Source organism: Corvus brachyrhynchos, unplaced genomic scaffold, assembly GCF_000691975.1.
Source record: "Corvus brachyrhynchos isolate BGI_N302 unplaced genomic scaffold, ASM69197v1 scaffold365, whole genome shotgun sequence".
NCBI classification, from domain to species: Eukaryota; Metazoa; Chordata; class Aves; order Passeriformes; family Corvidae; genus Corvus; species Corvus brachyrhynchos.
Window position 1 is genome coordinate 2149574 of NW_008239544.1, and position 17087 is coordinate 2166660.

Consider the following 17087-nt stretch of genomic DNA (forward strand, 5'->3'; position numbering starts at 1 on the left):
ACCGTATGAGTCACATCAAAAGTGTGGACCTCAGGTAAGGGATGAAACTTGCAGGTGTCTATAAAACAGATTGCTACTTTCTCTTTACAGAAGAGGAGCTGTGTAACTTCTAGTCCATTTTGCAATAAACTAGGTTCAGTTTTTTCTTACTGATTCTTTAGCTTTTATGGAGTTCTTTTTCTGAGGGTGTGCAGAATCCACTTGGAAAAGCAAGCTTAACTGAGCAATGCCTGATGCTGAATGTGACCCAGCCCTCTAGTTTCCTCTTGTGATTTTCTGTTACCTTGAGCTTTGGTAGCTGTTTGATCTCTCCTTCCCTTTTTTGCCTCCCTGCCCTAGAGATGTGATCCTGATTCTCCAGGCTGCCAACTGCAGAGCTCTCAGAAAGGGACAAAGAGCTTTTTGTGTGTGGCAAGGTAGTCTAGTATCTGTTCTCTCTGCATTAGCTTCCTGTGTCCATGCAAAGTAGCTGCCCCTTGGCCTGGCTTCTGTTTTCTTGACTGGATCCTTCTTCAAAATCTCTTAAGAATTTGGGAATCATTAAAATGGTTACATATAGCAGTGTAGACAAAGGAAATGTTTTTGTTTGTATTCACTGCCTGAAATTCACCATTGCTCATCACACATTTCATTCACTGTGCTCACCTTTGGTGTTAGCCTTCACCAAAATTATTCCTTTCCTCTTCTTTCTTCTCTCTTCTTATTGATGTCCAGTGTTCGGTGTCCTATTTTCTGACTTTTTAACTCATCTCTGAGTATTTAGGCTGAACAACCTGAAGAGAGCAGCAGCTGACACTCTGGAGGGGAACAAATCTGTGGCTTACATGGATTTACGAGACAATCAGATGACAGATCTGGATCTGAGCTCCTTGGTCAGCCTGGAGCAGCTGCACTGCGAGCGGAATAAGCTGAGAGAGCTGACGCTGAGTGGCTTCTCCCTTCGGGCCCTGTATGCCAACAGCAACTGTATGTCCTTTGTCTTCTTCACCTGCCTTTTCCCTTTAAGCCCTGGGAGCAAAGGAAAGCAGCCTTTTGCCCTCTCTCATGCATTAAAAAAATACTTACGCTGATGTTATTGTGGTGAATCTGTATGTGATGGGTCCTCTGAGGTTAGCTCCTACGGATCACATATGCATTTGTGTACACAGGCTGTGTAACAGTGTGGAGGTTGTAGTGTTATGTCCAAGGAATTCATCTTCCATTGAGACCTGTTTGGGAGCCCACAAAGAAAAGTACAGTTCTCTCTTGTTCTGGTGCTCCACATGACAGATGGAGAAATGGGATAGTGAGACATTGTAGTGCCATATGGCAGATGTATGAAGTGTGAACTCTGTGGTGGGAAGGATCAATGAGGACCTTGAGTCTCTGTAAAGAAAGACAGTGAGTCTCATTTGATAGTTAAGCTGCTTCTCTGTGCTGTTTTCTCTCTGAAGCTCTGCAATCATACTTACTTGCTTTACTTCATCAGGTCTGACAGCTGTCAATATTTATCCGGTTCCTGGTCTACTGACATATCTAGAACTCTCTCAGTAAGTGATCATACACAACAGAATTTCAAGCAAGTATCTGGACACCTTTGCTTTTTTTCTGCAAAATTTTCTAGAGGTTTTAAGGGTTTAAAACAGTCGAGAACAATTAAACACAATAGAACTTCAAAGCCCAGCACTAAGCAATGATGAAAGTGTCCCAGACCAGAAGCCCTTCTGAACCAGTATGACCTCTTCAGGTGACTTTGCTATCCTTCAGCTGTAGGCTGTGATCAGGAAAAAAAAAAAGCCAAGCAGGGACCACTGAACTTACGGCAGCTTACTGAACTGAATGGGGGGGATCTGTGGAGCAAATATTTTTAGTAGCTGCCAGTGATCTCTGCTGTTGATTTCATTGCCTACGTCTGCCCTTGGAGCAGCATTATGAGACCTGTAAGATAGGATGCCCTGCCGAGTCATGAACCAGCTCAGTTTGCACTGCACAGCTAGCCGTGAGATAGAATCCACATGACTGACTTGGATGCTGCTCATTTTTTGCCTGTTGCTTTTGGTTTGGCTGTCACTAAAATCATGCAGCATTTAGAGTCTGTTCCATATGGAGTGCTGGCTTCTAGCTTTTCCCACTTGCTTTTCTCAGCAATCAACTACAGTGCGTCCCAGACTGGGCCTGTGAAGCAAAGAAACTGGAAGTTTTGGATGTGAGCTACAACCTCCTTTTGGAGCTTCCATCGAGGTCAGCAAACCTTTGTAAACAGAGCTGAGCTTTCTTCGAAAATGGGCTGTCTGGGAAGAGAGAAGCAGTGCTATTCCAGTTGCTTAATTCCTTGTTGTGTAGAGAGAGCTATAATCCACTTACTTTATCTATGCAGCATCAAAAATGCTTTGCATTCAGATGTTGGAAAGAACCCGTTTCTAGGTCCGCCTTTTGAACAATAGGGGCTAGGTAGTTCCATCCTGTGCTTTCGGCTGCTACTGCAGCTATTTGCACCTGGCATAGAACATGCTGCTATGATTTATATGTGTTTCCATACTGTCTGTGAACACAGGTCATATGTGAGACCCTAATACGTTTTGCATCGTCCCACGGAAATTTCATCTGTTACCTTTGATAGGGCGTTATCACAAAGGGACAATACAGCTGATCTCAAATGTAGCTTTCACAGTACACCATCAGCCAGCTCCTTTCTCCCCATTTCCCTTTCAGTCTCTGCAGAAATGCAGTAAATGAGAGCCAAGAACGAAATCAATTTTGCAGTTATTTATAATGACTTCTCACAAGTACCACATTCTCAGCCTAACAAGGGTGTTTGGTCGGGGTGTGATTGTGATGAATGACACAGTGTCTAGGGTAAGCTGTATTAAGATTGAATGGAGAAGTGGTTGACGGGGAAGAAATGCAGAACACGGGTTGGAGAAGTTGAAGCAAGAGGCATAGGAAGTGATCAGCAGTGACATTCCAGTGCTTGTCACAGAAAAACTATGTACGTCAAAAGCAAGAAAAGGATTTAACAAGGATGTGATAATGAGAAGTTAAAAGAGAACTTTAGCCATGCCAATGGATTAAAGGGCCCAAATTTTAAGTATGTTATGCAAAGAATCATTTACTGCCTCAGAAATAACACAGGAGTGCTAAGCAGATATTTAAAGCTCTAAATTTATGTTGGCACTGTGGAAGCACTTCTTTCTACCTGCAAGTGAGAACAGGCATTTAAAGCCCTCATTTTTGACTTCTTTCTTAGTCTGCCTGAGAGAATGCTGGGCACATGCACGCCAACTTGCATGACAAGATACCAATCAGCAGTAGCGTAGAGGGAAATGTAGATATATTCAGAGAGACTGAGTCATGTTACCCTGTGCGTTATTCTGCTTTGTCATTATTTACATTTTATGGATCAGTGTATTTTAATTTTTCCCTGCTGTACAGTCAGATTAAGTGGATTAAATACTACCTCTGTGGATGTCAAGAGGAGTGAACCAAGTTAAACAGAAAACCCTATGTCTTTCTAGGATCCTCAGAAGCTTGAGCCTTCGGAAGTTGATGGTGGGGCACAATCGTCTGCAGAGCCTTCCACCTCTTCTAGAACACATTCCTTTGGAAGTGCTGGACCTTCAGCACAACCTGTTGACTAAACTCCCAGAGACACTATTTGTCAAAGCTCTGAAGTGAGTCTCAGTAGCCAACACCTTTTGTCTGCATTATCCTTTGGAGTGTAAGGGCTGAAAGTGGCACCTGTGTGACTATCCTTGCAAGGTGCCATTTGCATAAGAGATAACGAGGTGTGCCCTTTATGGGGAGGTAATTCAGATGCTGTAAGGGAAGCCATCAAGCTGATTTGAAAGAATCGGTCCATGTTACTGTGTAATTACAGGAAAACAGAGGCTGCCTGAAGAGCATTGTCTTTAAAAGCAGTCATAATAAGTTCAGGTGCAAAGAAAAGAAGCCAGTCAGGTTCAGGTCGTTGCAGAACAACAAGAGAGACCCTTTACAAATGAACAGTCCTTCATAACTGTCTATTCAGACAGGAGTTAGCCCTTCATTAAAAGAGTCTAAGTAAAGTTTTATGTTGTCTGCTTACACCAGTATTACCCACGGGCTTTTCGGTACTCACCGTTTACTGTAAAATGCTGTGTGCATCCACAGTGCATATAGCTAATAAGTCATTAGTAGACTCACAAATCTTAATGTGAGTAGGGATGTTACAGTATTGTCTGGCCTCCTGTCTAGTGCTGCTGTCCACACTGGCATTTGTATAGCTCCTTTTCCTCGTGTTAATGGAATGGTTTGGATGATGTGAAGTCTGATTTTTGCACTTGCTGTGGTTAGCCTCAGGTACCTGAATGCATCTGCAAACAGCCTGGAGTCCCTGCCCTCTGCATGTACGGGGGAGGAGAGTTTGAGCATGCTGCAGCTGCTATACTTGACCAATAACAACCTCACAGATCAATGCATCCCTGTCTTGGTGGGGCACCCAAACCTACGGATCCTGCATCTGGCAAGCAACAACCTGCAGACTTTCCCTGCAAGGTAAGTCAGTAAGGCTGTTGGGCAAGACAATGCCCCCTAGGAGGAAGCTGCCACCTTCCCATGATTGTACATGAGTCAAAGTCAGAGCGAGATGCTCTCCCTGTGGCTTGATGACAAAAGCCTGACATTTCCACACACAAAGCAAGGAGAAGCCTGTTGAGGGGGATTGGCACAGGGTACTGTTGGCTGTAGGTTTTCCTGTCCTCCTAGTTGTGGTGCCATCCAGAGGGGCTAAGGGATGTAATTAGTTGTGTTGCTTGTGTGTGGGGATGGGGTGGTATTTCTTTGCAACTTTAGCACTGATGGTGAAGGGTGTGTCTGTTGTACAAATCCAGGCCAGGCCTGGGGACCCTGCCTCTTACTAGAGCATCTCTTAGGACTTTTGGTCTCCTAGCAGTAAATCAGAAAAATAGCTCATAAAGGGCAGTGTCTATGGATACCTCATCTGCAGCTTCAGAAAGTGACAAGTTCATGTCTGTAAGATACAGTATTTTTTTGTTTCCCTTTCAGCAAACTTAGTAAGCTGGAGCACTTGGAAGAGCTGAATCTGAGTGGCAACAAACTGAAAACAATTCCTACAACGGTTGCAAACTGCAAGCTACTTCATACACTTATTGCACACTCTAATGAAATCAGCATTTTTCCAGAGATCCTGCATTTGCCCCGTATTCAGGTATTTGCATGGAGAAGATAAAGAGATATTTGGGGAAGTTTGGGTTATAGAATGAGGAGTAACTGCTAGGAGAGAACTGGAGGTCCCAGCAAGGCCAAGTGCAGGGTGCTGTACCTGGGTCAGGGCTACACACCTGGTGTCAATCCAGGTTGGGGGATGAATGGTTGAGAGCAGCCCTGCTGAGAAGGACTTGGGGATGCTGCTGGATGAGAGGGTGGACATGCTCTGGCTATGTGCTCTGGCATCCAGAAGCCCCCCACATCCTGGGCTCATCCCCAACAGCATGGACAGCAGGTAAGGAGGGGATTCCGGCTCCCTGCCCTGCTCAGGTGAGATCCCACCTGCAGGGCTGCATCCAGCTTGGGTCCTAGCACAAGAAGGACTTAGACCTGTTGGAGTGGATCCAGAGGAGTTCATGAAGATGATCAGAGGGCTGGAGCACCTCTGCTGTGGCGATGGACTGAGTGGTTTGGGGTTGTTCAGCTTGGAGAAGAAAAGGGTCTGGAGTGACCTTATTGCAGCCTTCCAGTATCTAAACTGGCTAAAAGAGAACATGAGAGGGACTTTGGACAAAGGTGTGGAGTGACAGCACAAGGGAGAATGGCTTTAAAGTGAAAGAGAGTAGGTGTAGGTTGGATATTAGGAAGAAACTCTTCCCTGTGAGTATGGTGAGGCACTGGTACAAGTTGCCCAGAGAAGCTGTGGCTGCCCCATCCCTGGAAGTTTCAAGGCCAGGTGTGACAGGTCTTGGAGCAGCCTCTTGTAGTGGAAGGTGTCCCTGCCCATGGCAGAGGTGTTGAACAAAATTAGCTCTAAGGTCCCTTCCAGCACAGGCCATTCTGTGGTTCTATGACCTTGCTTGATTAACCCCAGAAGAAGCCACAGAATATGCATTCTAGATCTCTCACCTGTCTGAGTTGATCAAAGATCATCTCTCATTCACCTTTACCCCCTGCCTCTGACATTTCTGGTTTCTTGCATTTGAGACAGTGGGCAGTGTTATATTGCTAGGCAGTTTTGCATATAGAGGCCTTCTTTTATCTTTGGTGTGACCTAGTCTTTCAGTATTGGAGTCCTGGCTATTGCAGGTTGCTTACAAATCATTCTTCTTCTGACCAGTCAGATCCATTTTCATGACGTGTGTGTGAGATACAATAAGTAGCAGGGTTGTATGATGTTTGTAAGGAGCACTGGAGTAACTGATGACTTGACACAACAAAAGAGTATTTTCTTTGTCGTGCTGTTTGTTGCTACTGCAGTTTGTGGATTTGAGCTGCAATGAGTTAACTGAAATCCTGATCCCTGAGGCACTGCCAGGTTCCTTGCAAGAGCTGGATCTGAGTGGAAACACAAACTTGGTGCTAGAACACAAGACACTGGATATCTTCAGGTGAGCCATTGACATGTCAACCCAGTAGTGACCTGCACAGGGAAGGGTAACCCTTGCCAGGAGAGGAAATGGCATAAGAAAGTAAAAGCACTTTATCACTGCATAGTGGTATAATGTTCCCTGCCTGAGGCAGCTGAGACTTCCTGTCTTTGGGAAGGGAAAAGTCGGGGTCCAAAACATCAAAGCAGGTAATTTTTCAGGTGGTATGAGGTTTTCCCAGGTGTCTTTGGCATGAGCAGCCAGACATCTCCAGAAGACCTAGCCCTTAAACCCCTCTCCTTGATGCAGTTCTTTCTACAGACTGCTGTCTAAAACTCAAGCCAGTCTAGATCGTATGGCCTGTTTAGCAGGTTCTAGAAAAGCATAACTTCTGTTCTCTCTGTAGTCACATTACCACACTGAAGATTGATGCTAAGCCCTCCCTCACGGCAGACTCCGCACTCACTTCTACCTTCTGGAATCATGGAGTAGCTGAGATGGCAGGCCAAAGAAATAAGTGAGTATTGTGGTCTGCTAAACACTGACATTGTCTTCTCAGGATGTTGGGCAGAGTGTGCTGCTGAGCACCCAAGGAGACCTATTTTGCCCAAGAGCTCATCCATCCCTTTGTCTCTCCAGGTCTCTTACTAAGTCTTGGTAACTCAAGTCTCCACATTACCTTTTGCCTCAATTTTCACACTTTTCCCAGTATACTTGGACTCTTCTTCCCTCTCCAGCAAAGATGCTTTTTCTCTTGCCAGCTGTGCCTGTTGCCTTCTCCTGCATGGCGTCAAAGAGGATTTTGGGAGTTCCAACAATAAAATGCAGCTGTACATCTCCCAGGCTAGTGAATGTAGGAGCAGTGGCTTTGCTGCCCTGTGAGAATGGCACTCACAGCAAGGTTGCCTGATGGCTGTGGTTTTGAGAACAAGACAATATTTTGAGATCTATTAACTTTGCTTGTATGCTTTTCTGACAGGCTGTGTGTGTCATCCCTGGCACTGGGGAGCTTTGCAGAGGGCGTGGAGGCTGTGTATGGCATGTTTGATGGTGACAAGAACGAAGAACTGCCACGCTTGCTGCAGTGTACCATGGCTGATGTGCTGCTGGAGGAGGTACAGCAGTCTGACACCATGTTCATGTCCAACACCTTCTTGGTCTCCCACAGGTAGGACAGTGAGCAAGCTGGTTCTGGTGGGAATTGCATAGGAATATCAATGTGTTAGGTGGGGTGAGGCAGCCCTCCAGAATGCCTGTCAGTAGAGTCTGGAGCCTCCTACACCTTTTCCTCCAACAGGAAGCTGGGCATGGCTGGGCAGAAGCTGGGTTCCTCTGCTGTCCTTTGCTACATTCGTAATGAGGTGGCTGATCCAGCCAGCAACTTTTCTCTGACGGTGGCCAATGTGGGGACGTGCCAAGCCGTTCTGTGCCGAAGTGGAAAAGCACTGCCTCTCTCCAAAGTCTTCAGCCTTGAACAATGTTCAGAAGAAGCCAGGAGAGTCAAGGAGCAAAAAGCCATTATAACAGAGGTAGGTTTGGACCCTTTTCACTTCAGCTTCCACCCTCACGTAAAAGCTTGGTACAAGTACATGAGCTCAGCTGTCTGCATAACATTACAGGGGAGAGGGTGACATGAAGGTTCTGAATGACTTGTCTAGTGCTTTCTGCTCTGCCTCTTTTGCTGATTAGCTGTTCAAAATTGCATGTTCCTAAAACACTGTGGCCTAAGAACTATGGGTACAGGATGACATGTTGTATGCAAAAGTATTAAAATGATTTCTAGAGAACTCTCTAAAGGTTAACTTTCTAAACACTTGGAAATAATAGGGAAGTTCCAAAGAGTGGGAGAAATACATCTGTAAAGATCTTGAGAAATCAGTGCCAATCACTTTAGTTTTATGCTTTAGTTTATGGGTCTTTTAAAAAGTATTAAGTTGCTAGATAGAAGTATTTCTCACAAGCATAATGTGGTCACTGTGTTACAGCTCCTCTAGGTGCTGTAACGCTGCGGCATAGCACTCTGACTGAAAATAACTATGGGATTAATGTAGCATGTTAAATAGTTTAAAAACCGGCTCATTAATGGATTCTGAAAAAGAAAATTGAAATTATTGTCTAAGAGACTTCCCTGTGTGTCTCATCTGCTGGGTTTTAATACTTGGTGGCAGCAGCAGCAGTATTAACACCCAGAGGATACAGAAATTAAGAACACCAAAACTAAATTCAAAACACTGACTTGGAAAAGAGACTGAGGGTTGTGGGCACGTCTCTTTATGGGAGACCACTGCCAGGCTGGCCAGGGGACCATCTAGCAGAAGGGGGTAATAGATCCGGGTTACAGAAACAGTTTGAGATACCTACTTGTTCTTTTTTTTCCTCAGGATGTAGTGTCCCCACTTCAGAATGCTGTTATGTGTTAATAAAGAGGGAAATAGTTCAGACAATACACAGAAATAGTTTAATGTCTGGGTAACCTGTCTTGCACTGAGAAAGTCCAAAGTCACTATCCAACTTGTACTAAAAAAATAAGTTTCACATAAGACTCATCAGTGAGACTCTCTGGTCAGTGTACTGCAGGTAGTCTAGCTGCACATTTCAGAATAGTCTGCTACAATTCTTCAGAGCCCAACAAAAAGTCTTGTGGGATAAAAGTGTGTTATTGCCATCATGGGTGATGGTGGTTACTGTACCTGGTCATCGGGTATAGTGAATGTCTGCACTGTAGTACGTGCACCTAGATCCCTTTCTCCAATACTGCAGATGTGTAACTGGCATTTCTTGAGGCTCCAAACCAGCATATGGGCAGGGGAAAGGTTGCTTTGTAAATGATCTAATAGCACATCCAATGCTACTGCCTTGTTTCTCTTGTCTGCAGGACAATAAAGTGAACGGTGTGACTTGCTGTACTCGGATGCTGGGCTGTACATACCTGCATCCTTGGATCCTGCCCAAACCACATGTCAGTTCCATTCCACTGACGGTACAAGATGAGCTGCTACTTCTAGGGAACAAAGCTCTCTGGGAACACCTTTCTCATGCAGAGGCTGTCTCACCTAAACGACCCACGGGCTTCTGCAAAGAAACTCTGCACTTTAGCCCAAAGCTATGGTTGCCAAGACAATGTTGGTGCAATGGTAGTATGTCTGAACATCAGTGAGGACAACTGCACTTGTGAGATGCATGGCCTCACTCTGCCAGGCCCTGGGGGATTTAGTTCTACCACCACCAAGCCAGCAACACCTTCATGTAGCAGTGGAATTGCTTCAGAGTTCAGCAGTGAACTGTCTGCTTCTGAGGTTAGCAGTGAAGTGGGCTCTACTGCATCAGATGAACACGGTGCTGTTGGTTTAGATGGCAGTTTGCTACCACGACAAGAACGACGTTGCAGCCTACATCCTGTGCCCCCCTCAAGCATCTTTCAGCGCCAACCTTCCAGTGCCACCTTCTCTAGCAACCAGTCTGACAATGGTCTAGATAGTGATGATGAGCAGCCTGTGGAAGGTGTGATGACAAACGGCAGTAAAGTGGAGGTAGAGGTGGACATCCACTGCTGTAAAGGAAAGGGTCTGGAGTTAGAACGTCCTGCTGCAGAGTACAGCTCCTCTGCTCCAGGGCCAGAGAATGACTCTGGGCTTGTACTCATCATTCGGAGGCAGAACAGCGTAAACAGCAACACTGTGCAGAGAGGGGTCAAGGAGAAGTGTGAACTGCAAAAATCTCTTTCCACATGTTGTCTTTATGGAAAGAAGCTTTCCAATGGCTCCATAGTGCCCTTGGAGGAGAGCCTCAACCTCATCGAAGTAGCAACAGAGGCACCCAAAAAGAAGACAGGCTATTTTGCTGCTCCATCCCAGGTGGAGCCAGAAGATCAATTTGTGGTGCCACCTGATCTGGAAGAGGAAGTGAAGGAACAGATGAAGCAGCACCAGGAGGATGGAGCAGATCAGGAGCTGAAAGAACATGCAGCACCCCTGCCAGAGGAGTTTGACACAGCTCTGTAACCCTACGAGTACCACTCCCACATTATCTGTCCCAGGGAGCTCTGTTTCATAAGGGCTGTCTTGCCCTTTGAGGGAGCTGGGATCTGCAAGGAGTACAGGCACCTGCTGCTTCCTTAATGGAGTTGAGGAAGAATCAGGAGGGCCGACGTCTGGGCTGTCCACTTATGACTGTAGGGTCTCAGTTGTTCTATGAGCACTCAGATCCGGAGCTGAGCTCTGTGTTAGGGACTGTCTGATAAGTCCTTGAACCCCGAGGTTCTGCCAGCTCTGCAGGAAAGGGGCTGGTGTATGTGTGTGGGGGGTGAGGATGCTGCTGAGGGAGAAATGCTCAGTGTTTAGAGTCCTGTGAATATTTCTGATGCAGTGTCCCACCCTACCCCCCAGCACCTGACTTCGTTATTCCTTGAAAGAATACAGCCAGTTGCAATGGAGCTGACCTAAGAATGGTTTCCTACATTAATTGCACTCACTTTTATTTATTGCACTTAAGCTGTTCTTTTCCCCTTCAGCCCAGCACTTTATTATTTAGGGTTAGGGGAGAAAGCACTCCACAGCAGGTATGCTGTGGACTATTTGCAGTGGATGTTCTTAGGGCAGTGGAGGACTCAGGGTACCAGTATTCTGAGGAGCACTGGTGTAGGGGAGATCGAGGGTTATGGTGGGATCATTCTGTGCAGGATGAGAAAATACGTAGCTGAGTGATAAGCAGGTGCCAACCAATGCATTTTATATGGAGCATAGGAAAGATCAGCTCAGGACTGGTTTATTAAGGTAATGTATGGAGCTAGTGCTTCTAGCTGCAGAGCACAGACCCACCTCAACAACACCTCAGCAGCAACCTGGCCACCTTCATCATGGGTGCTTCACAGCAGAGGCTTCCTGTATCCAGAAGACATGGGATAAAACCAGGAGCTTGTGCTTGTCTCAGTGCTCAGTCAGAGGAGCCAAGCTGTATACAGTGGTGTGCCGCACTAAGGCTGGGAGAAGCATCCAGTGCTCTGTTCCATCAACATAAACCTCTGCATTGTCAGCTACAGCGTCTTTGTTTTCCCTGGAAACAGGAGACATATTCCAAATCCACAGAAACCAGCATTTCATGGTATGTGCCCAGTCTGGCCACAAACAAGCTGAAAGTATACTTGTTCCTGCTTAGCTTTCAGCACAAAAGCAAAAATGAAACTTTTCATCTTATTACCATTTTTATCAGCACCGAAAAAGATGTTTAAAACAGTCCCATGAATGATGAACTGGCCAGTCTGCACTCAGATGCCTTGTGTTTCCATTAGGATTTTTGGAGCAGGGTGTAAGTTGGCTGCCTATGTCGTCATTTTGTGTGAGGGTTGTGGAGACCAGTGCCTCTGTAGCATGCAGATCTCTTCCTTTCTGACAGAGCTGGATAGCAGCTGTCCCCATCATGTCAGTGGTGCAATAATCCTGACTGTAATGTGGGCTAGTGCCTTTTCTTCTTCAGTAATTATATTTATGAAGAAAACTTAAAAGTTTCTTCTGAAGAGATCTGAGGAGCTTGAGTTGTCTATTTTTGGATCAAATTTGGGCCTTGTTCAGAAGGAAATATTGTGCAGACTATTTGTGGGATTCTGTCAATATAGATCTTCTGACAAAATCTAATGGAGTTTTACTGAGATTTCAGAGCACCTTGAATTTCTTCTCACTAGGAAAAAAATGTATTTTTATCATGCATGAGGAGCAACATTTTAGGATATACTTTGTGCTAGTTGCAGTGTAATCATGAAACAACCCAACTTTTTCCAAAGTTTAAACTCTCAAAAATTTTGGTTGTTTAAACGCCTATTTCATTTGGAACTGGAGATTGAAGCTAATTCTTAAAATAACAGAAACAACAGCATTTGAATCCCTTAGGCAGAGAAACAACAGCAGAAAAGATTCAAATGCTAAACCCCAAAACTCTTTCATATTATCATCATATAAGTATGCAGGAAGGGTTCATCCCAATGTATTTGACTGCAGCTTTTGATTCTGTCACTGGTGATAATTTTACCAAATATCTGTGCCTACTAGCCTCATGAAAGGTTGAAATTCTCAGAACCCAGGGCTCCAACAGCCTCACACTTTCTGGTATCTGAAAGGGCTGTAGAACAGCCTCCATTCACTATGGGACTGATGCAGAAACCCTTCTTTCTGAGTAAGAATCTGACAAACCCTGCACTCCGAGTGGCACATATTAATGCAAATCAGGTCTCTATTTCTTGCACTGATATGGAAAGTCCCGTGTGTCCTTGCCAGTCTGAACCAGTAGTATTGTGTGCAGAGTTGCCACAAGGAGTGCAGGGTTTGTCAGGTGTGTTGAAGGACTAAGGAAAACACAGCTCTGCGATGGAGCATACAGATTTCTGAACTGCACCTCTTAAAGGTAGTGGCAGGATGGAACAGAAGGAATTCCTACTCTAGACTTTTTCTCCAGTGCTGTTTCTGGTTTCGAAGCAGAAAGGAAGTTTAAATACAGCCAGCTCCTATTTTCTATGAGTGTGAACTGTCATGGAAGACATAGCTTGTTATCTTTCTTACACTCCAGGTAGAATGCACAGATTTCTCTGAAGCTGGCATTATGAACTCTGGGCAGCACAGGCTGAGTTGACTTAACCTGTTCCAAATAGTCTTCCTCTGTTTGACTAACACGAGCACTGGTGTCCTCAAGCAGCTTCTGCATGTCTTCCATGTGCTTCTTCAGAGGATTAAGCTTTTCCATTTCAGCTATGGCATTGTGATGCTTTTTCTCCAGTCATCCAAAATCTTTTTCATGCATTAAAAATAGTGCCTGTTCATCACAAAAAGTGCTGCTTTTTCCTAGGCCAGTTTTGGGTGTCAGCAAAGACACTGGCATCATGTTTTCATGCAAATGTCTTGCATTTTCTAACACAAGATTCCAACTGCTGAGACATGCTTCAAGGTCACTGTCATCCAAAGAAATGGGTTTTTTCTGACATTGGTCAGATAGTGGTGTGGCTGGGTTATCTTCATCTATCTGGTGAGGACAGCTCATAGGACAGAGTGCTTCCCTCCACTACCTTTAGTTTTCCTACCTCCTTCTATGTCTTCCCTACCTTATTTATTAACACCACCTTAGATTTCAAGCTCCCAAGGAGCACTGCTGTAGGTGGAACAGGTATGAAAGGGCGAGTCTACTGAAGGACTCATAGCAGGGTACAGAAAGTGTCTTCCCAGTTCTCTTCCTGATCTCCAGTCCCTTCCCTGGTTTTTGTTTTTGGAGTTTGCAGAGATACTCTGTGATCTTCTTCACATAACCACATCACTGAGAACATCCCACTCATTCACAGACTTGCTGTTAGAGAGAGGCTCTCAGCTTGAGGTCCTCAGGCTGTTTTGTCCCTGCTGAGCAATGCACGCCCTGCCACACTGCATGCAGCCACAGTGAGGCTGAGGAGTTTGTTGGTCCATCTCTCCAGTAATTCTGGCTCTGCTGATAAGCATACTTGCTGAGAAGGGTACTATGCTCTGTCCTGTCCTGTCCGGAAAGGCTTCTGCAAAAGGAACCCATAAAACTTATATTGAACGGGGGGTAGTTGGGGCCCAGGTGATAAAGGTAAGAGAGACCCTCCACATTGCCCCCAGAACAAGGAACAGGCACATGGAGGCAGCATCACAGACTGTTCATACCAGAATCTTCAGTTAGATGGGAGGATAACATCCTGTTCCAAGAAGGAGCAAGTATTTCCCTCTCTCGGGGACGAGCTGCTGTGAAGTCTGAAATCTTTCCCGTGGTACACAGGATCTTTGGTCACACCTAAGGCTTTGGACCTGTGGGGTTTCTGCACTCCTTCCAGATAGATGCTGGTGGCTTTTGGGTCACTTGCAAAGGCCTTTCTTCCGGCAGTAGATCACCTCTTTGGTCTTGTGCAATTGTTGTCTGCTGTTCTATTGCTCTCTGAAGACTCAACTGTATTTTTCCTCTTTTTTCACATTTTAAAATGTTACTTTTTTAAACTTGACTCATATGACCTGGCGCATGTTAAATATTGCAGTGTACCAACTGTTTACTAAGTAATCTTTTTTCATTTTTTTTTTTGTTTTTAAAAAGGAGAGTATTTTCTGTATCCCACTCTAGCATGCACCTTTAACAATCCCTGTTTTTATTGTGTATGGGAGTAGGTTGTCCAGTGAATGCACCCTCAGCACCGTGACCTATGTATTGCTTTGGAAAGGCAAATAACGTAAGATTGTTGGAAAACACTGGTCCATTGACATTGATTCTTTATTCAGATGTACAGAGCAGTTCAGGAAGGAAGAGTATTTTTGCATTGAATTTTCAGCTGACTTAGCAATAAAGATTTTTACTTTCATCTAACAGCTTACTCTGATTCTGTTACTGTGCTGGAAGAAATCTCTGCAATATCCCAGTCAAAGGTAGCTGTGTCTAGCAGCAGCTGTGCTGCAGGTTCACTGAGCTCTATGTGCTACTTCACTCATCAGCCTTCCATACAAAAACTTCTTGTAGAGCACTGTGAGGGTAGAATTAGACTTACCAATTATTAAGGCAGCTTTCTGTTTCCTGCTAGAGGAATCTGCCCTGTGAACTTGCTCTCAATAGCACTGTACAGCTCTAGAAGTAGCTGCAGCAAGAGGAAGTACAGAAATGTTAACAGAAATAGGACCACGATGGATTGTCCACATAAATCCCTGTGCTGAGACACTCAGTGCATTTAACTACTAAAAGGCGGAAGAAATCAAACAAACCCCAAAGCACCTAGTGTGTTCCTATTTGGCATCTGTTTTACTTTTGTGTCTCTAGTTCTAATAACGTTCCATGGTTTTGGTAATTGTGAGGATTTAGTAATGGTGCCAGTGAAAGAGCTGTGTCCAAGGCAAAGCATGTTTCTAGTGTGTTTAGTTTTTTTAATATGGGCAGAACTTATCTGTGAGACTGGGGTGGTTCCATCCTCATATGAACAATGCACATAGTGGACGCTGCTCTGAAGTGGCATTTCATTTTGAGGCACGAGTTGGTGATTCTAGTGCTATTTTTCCCAGTAAAATTCCTATAAGAAGTTTTTCTAAAAAAAAGAAATAATAAGAGCAGCATCTAATTTCTCCAACTTGTACATTAAAAATGTATTTTGAAAACAGTATACTTCTATATTCAACCACCCATTTGATCTCATAAAGCTTTTGTCTGATTATCCCAATTCAGGGTATCTTTTTAAGCAAAACTCTTGTATACAAGTTATATAAAAAGACCATTTCATACAAAAATGGGCCCTCTCCAGGAGTTTGAAAAGGCATTGTGTCACAAGGTAGACTGAGTTTGTGGGGTTTTTTTCATGGCCTTATAAACGTCATGTTCACACCAGTCTGTTAATTCCAAGAGACCTACAAGGAAGCAGTATTTAGCTGCCACAACCAGGGGCTTTGATCACTTGTTTATAAGAGTTTTTTTCTCAGTCAAGTCACATGTCTTTTGTAAAGACAGTTTAAGCTACAAAAAGCTGTTCATTGGCAGAAGCATGTAGTGGCAGTACTTGTAGGAAGCCCTCACTGGAGAACGGGACATCTAATAGTGGGATGGAAGGGCTGCCTTGTGAAGCAGGAGACAACCCACTGGATCAGCTTTCAGTCACCAATAATTCAATAATGCAAATTCAAGTTAGGAATAGCCTAACTCTACCCTATTTAAAGCTATGCCAGTTTGATGAATGTTCTCTAGCATTAAGGCTGCACTGTCCAGAAGGAAGGACACCATACTGCTTCATCTCAGTAAGGAGACTGGCAAAAATCCAGCCCATTACTGGAGTGGAGGAATCATTTGAAAGCTCTTATAATTGCAGTGGCTTCTGTTTCTGTTCATGAACTGTCCTGTAATCTCTGACAGCTAGGCCTGCACTGAGCAGGTATGCCATGGCAGCCATGCAGCCCAAGAGACCAGCAGCAATCTCTGCCCCATGCAGGCTGCACCAGAAGCCCTGATAGCCTTTGCTTTGATAAAGCTGCTCTCTCTCTTTGCACACTGATGAATTATAAACACTCAGCAGAGAATGGAAGAAATAGTACAGAGCAGGCCCTGTGCCAACTGCAATCACTATGTACAGGCTGCATTCAATTAGCAGCCATGCTGGGAAATGCCACGGTAGGCGTAGAACACCAACCAAAATAAGAACACAAGGGAAGACCAGGAGACACCCTCCCACGGCCATTGCTGCCCTTGCAATGGGCAGCTTCAGTAAGTAGAAACGTTGGTCAAGCTGCTGGGCTCGCTCCCCTTCCGCTCCGCTGAAGCCGCTGTAGGCCCCGCCGTATTGGTAGTAGTAGATGCCCCCCATGGCGGGGAGGCCGGTATATCCTCCCGTCGAGCCACCGGACACGGAGCTGCAGACCAGGATCAGGGCGGCGAGCAGGACCTCCATCATCTGGCAGCAGGCTGGAGGGGAGGCCGAGGTGAGTCCGCGACCGCAGAGCAGCGCCCGGGAGGAAGCCGGGCCAGGCACTGCGCTCCGCAGGACGGAGGGAGCGGCTCCCCCCGCGCCCCCCCACACCCCAC

The 17087-nt window shown here is 45.2% G+C and overlaps 2 protein-coding genes across 2 annotated transcripts in view; one reads left to right on the plus strand and one right to left on the minus strand.

Annotated features, from left to right (window-relative positions):
- Window positions 1–10555, plus strand: part of PHLPP2 (PH domain and leucine rich repeat protein phosphatase 2) — a 30428-nt gene extending 19873 nt beyond the window's left edge. Inside the window, 13 exon segments of the mRNA XM_017741364.1 lie at window positions 1–34; window positions 764–966; window positions 1469–1529; window positions 2125–2220; window positions 3495–3650; window positions 4312–4512; window positions 5023–5185; window positions 6445–6575; window positions 6961–7071; window positions 7534–7722; window positions 7852–8083; window positions 9430–9602; window positions 9604–10555. Coding sequence (XP_017596853.1) covers window positions 1–34; window positions 764–966; window positions 1469–1529; window positions 2125–2220; window positions 3495–3650; window positions 4312–4512; window positions 5023–5185; window positions 6445–6575; window positions 6961–7071; window positions 7534–7722; window positions 7852–8083; window positions 9430–9602; window positions 9604–10555 — 2702 coding nt within the window.
- A 4234-nt stretch (window positions 10556–14789) lies between these two features.
- Window positions 14790–17079, minus strand: MARVELD3 (MARVEL domain containing 3; the record flags this gene model as incomplete). Its single annotated transcript, XM_017741366.1, has 1 exon — window positions 14790–17079. A coding segment is annotated over one exon (714 nt), but the record flags the coding sequence as incomplete, so codon positions are not given.
- Window positions 17080–17087: the final 8 nt, after the last annotated feature.